The sequence below is a fragment of the Tetrao urogallus genome, assembly GCF_951394365.1.
Source record: "Tetrao urogallus genome assembly, chromosome: 1".
Lineage (NCBI taxonomy): Eukaryota > Metazoa > Chordata > Aves > Galliformes > Phasianidae > Tetrao > Tetrao urogallus.
Genome location: NC_136813.1, coordinates 117510623 through 117513483, shown reverse-complemented (window position 1 = coordinate 117513483; position 2861 = coordinate 117510623). Strand labels below are relative to the sequence as shown.

The 2861-nt window shown below is 46.6% G+C and overlaps 1 protein-coding gene across 1 annotated transcript in view; it reads right to left on the bottom strand.

Annotated features, from left to right (window-relative positions):
• Nucleotides 1-2140: 2140 nt before the first annotated feature.
• The window catches only part of LPAR5 (lysophosphatidic acid receptor 5), a gene marked incomplete at both ends in the record, with an annotated part of 1580 nt that continues 859 nt past the window's right edge, over nucleotides 2141-2861 (bottom strand). Inside the window, one exon of the mRNA XM_079550271.1 lies at nucleotides 2141-2856. Within this exon, the coding sequence (XP_079406397.1) occupies nucleotides 2141-2856 (716 nt within the window). The remainder of the gene's footprint in view (nucleotides 2857-2861) is intronic.

The following is a 2861-nucleotide window of genomic DNA, read 5'->3' as shown; positions in this document are numbered from 1 at the left end:
TTCACAAATCCAAAGCAATCAAACTGGACTGGAATTCTCAAAAATGAAACAAAACTAATGTGTGCTGAAAATGGTTTGAAATGTAAATGCAGCCTACACTGGGGCCAGGTACAGCATTGCCTACCTATGTCAATTATGGAAAGTTCTTGGATATTCAAACTCAGAAACTTACCCATTGCATGTGGCATGGCCAGCCGCCTTCTTTATTGCTTAATTATTTTATGAGATCCATTAAGAGACTGGCTTTTCAGTTATTCATAATTTTGTCAAAATATTTGAGCTAAAATTTCCTCTGCTGGAGGTGGCATATTTATAAAATGTTCCAGGTAAAAATAGTTCAGCTATTTTCAGAATGAAGCTACAAGAGATGATGCTTTCCCGTGTTCTTTCTGTGTCTGGGGCCATGCTTTAGCTTTGGCAGGTGAGCAGCCTCCTTCAGAGCATTGGCACTTGATAGTTTATTCATATGTGGCAAACTTGCAGGCTCTGAGCAGTCTCTGTTAGCCCAGCTCTCGGGAGCTCAGTGCTCTGTGAGGATGTCAGTTGCAGAAGGATGCCTGGAGGTGCTGCACAAGAATGGCCTTATCACTGCGGGCTTGCCTTGCACTCACTGGCCTGAGGCTGACCCCGGTGACTGCTCCAGGCCTGTTTCCAGTGCTGACTCACTGACTTCTTGGGATGACCTTGGACCTGCCTCGTCACCAGGGAAGGTCTGCAATCTGTACCCTCTGCTGAGCCTGGCTGTTGTCACCGTACCCACCCTGATCGCCTTGCTCAGGTGCAGTGGACGAGGCCTCACCCTGTCTCCTGTGCTCTTGGCAGCTTTCACTAGGGAGCAGCTAGCCCTTGCTGCCCCATCTCCTGCTGGTGGGTGAGAGGAAGAGGGACGTATGCTGCTCCAGCACAAATGAATCAGATTAGGTCTGCTGGAATATGAGTGCACAGGTGTGCATCCTCTCCAGCTGCACTGTGGCATGTGGCTCATATCCTCTCATATCCTCGTGACAAACTTATTTTCAAACCAAAAGTATCCCCTAGCCCTCCTCCACCATTCTCACTGCATCTCTCAGATCCCATTAAATGTCATTCACCTGCAGGTGTATTTCAGAGTCAGTTGGTGATGCATATGCTGAGAAGGGATGTGCAGCCAATTTGCCCAGGTTATGTTACTCCCAGGTCAATCTGTAGCATAAGTGTCCCTTGGAGAGGGTCAACATCTACATCTGCTGCTACAGGATCAGTTGTAACAGGGTAGGTAGATCTTCAAGGGAGACTGGCAAAGTGGACTCTGTGCCTCCTAAAGTGTGCTTTAACACAAAGTCATGATGCTTATCAATACCCTTTTTTCCCGCAGGAATCACAAGGCAGAGACTTGAAACGTGGATCATACTGCTAATTCAGAAGGTAGTGTAAGAACATGGGCTTGACTCTGAACAACATTTCTCACCAGCTTCCCTAATCATTCCTTTAACTCTTTAAAACAACAACAACAAAATCCCATCTTCATATATACTGCGAAGAACCAGCTCTGGGATGACCTGGGCTCTGTTGGAAGCCAGAGGCTCAGCTACAGTGCTGGTGGAATGCAGCCCCTGGTCACAACCAGGAGAGAGTAGTGCGGGGTTCTGTCAAGACCGGCGTACAACTGGGTCTGTCTCTTCTAGGCAGATTTATATGGCTTTAGCATACAGTGTGCGCTGAGAAGCTTGTACAAACAGTGCAGGCAAATATATTTCTCTCAAATTTACTACTAACTTCACTCTGTTAGCAAAGGGTATCATACCTGTGTTCTGATTGTTCCCCAAACCTTTTCATGTTGAAGTGCAGAAAGGAGGATCAAAGATCCAGGCAAGATCAATTTGCCATCAGAACCTATGCTAAACAGACCTAGACACAGTATGCTTGTTTCAAGCACTTGTTCCCTACTATGTTTCCTGTACCAAAAGAGTCATGTCATCAATGTATCTGTGTTTATTGACAACAACTTTTCATTCTTCAGCTTTGTATCACCACATTCACCCACAAATAGCCTGCCACGCTCTCTCAGTTTGCTAAGCAACCCTGAGCTGTTTTCCACAGCCTTGATGTAATTATTGAATGGGCCACTCTGAAACTCAGCAATGCTAGGAGCTTTCTGTGGTTAGATTTCTGAGTCCTCAATAGGGCCATTCAGAAATACTGTAGTAGGAAGTGCTGGCACAGATTCACCGGGACAGTGAAAGTTTTCAGATGGTAACTGTTTTGCTGTTGAGGCAGCATGGTTTTGGGTTGACTTTTGTTCCACAACCTGATTCCTAATCATCCCTATATCTGAGTGCCAGGTTTGTCCCCGCCGCAGTTTCTTAAAGGTATTACGGAAACCTTCAGTACTGAAATAGTAGATCAAGGGGTCCAGCGTGCAGTTCATACTGGCCAACATCATTGTCACAATTAGCACCTCACGCACGGAGGCCTGCATTTGCTTCTCAACATCAATCACCCTGGCCTTTATCAAACCATATACAGCCAGGGTAGTGTTGTAGGGCACAAAGAATATGACGAAGATGACCAGATTGACCAAGAGGAGACGAACTGTCTTCTGCTGCCGCAGTGTCTTTGGCTGTCTGGCCTGACAGAGCTCCCGAAAGATCTGAATGGAGCAGTATGTCACAGAGCTCAGAGGCAGGAGAAAACCCAGGATTTCAGCCAGAACAACCAGAGGGAAGAGGTTTTTCTGCCACATGTCATCACTAAAACTTTCAAAGCACAGATAAGTAGTCTGGTTCTGTGACTCACAGTGGTTTTGCTTGTGGACTATGGCTGTGGGGATGGAGCCCATGAGGATCACGACCCAGACCACCAGGCAAAGGAGCCTGGCTACC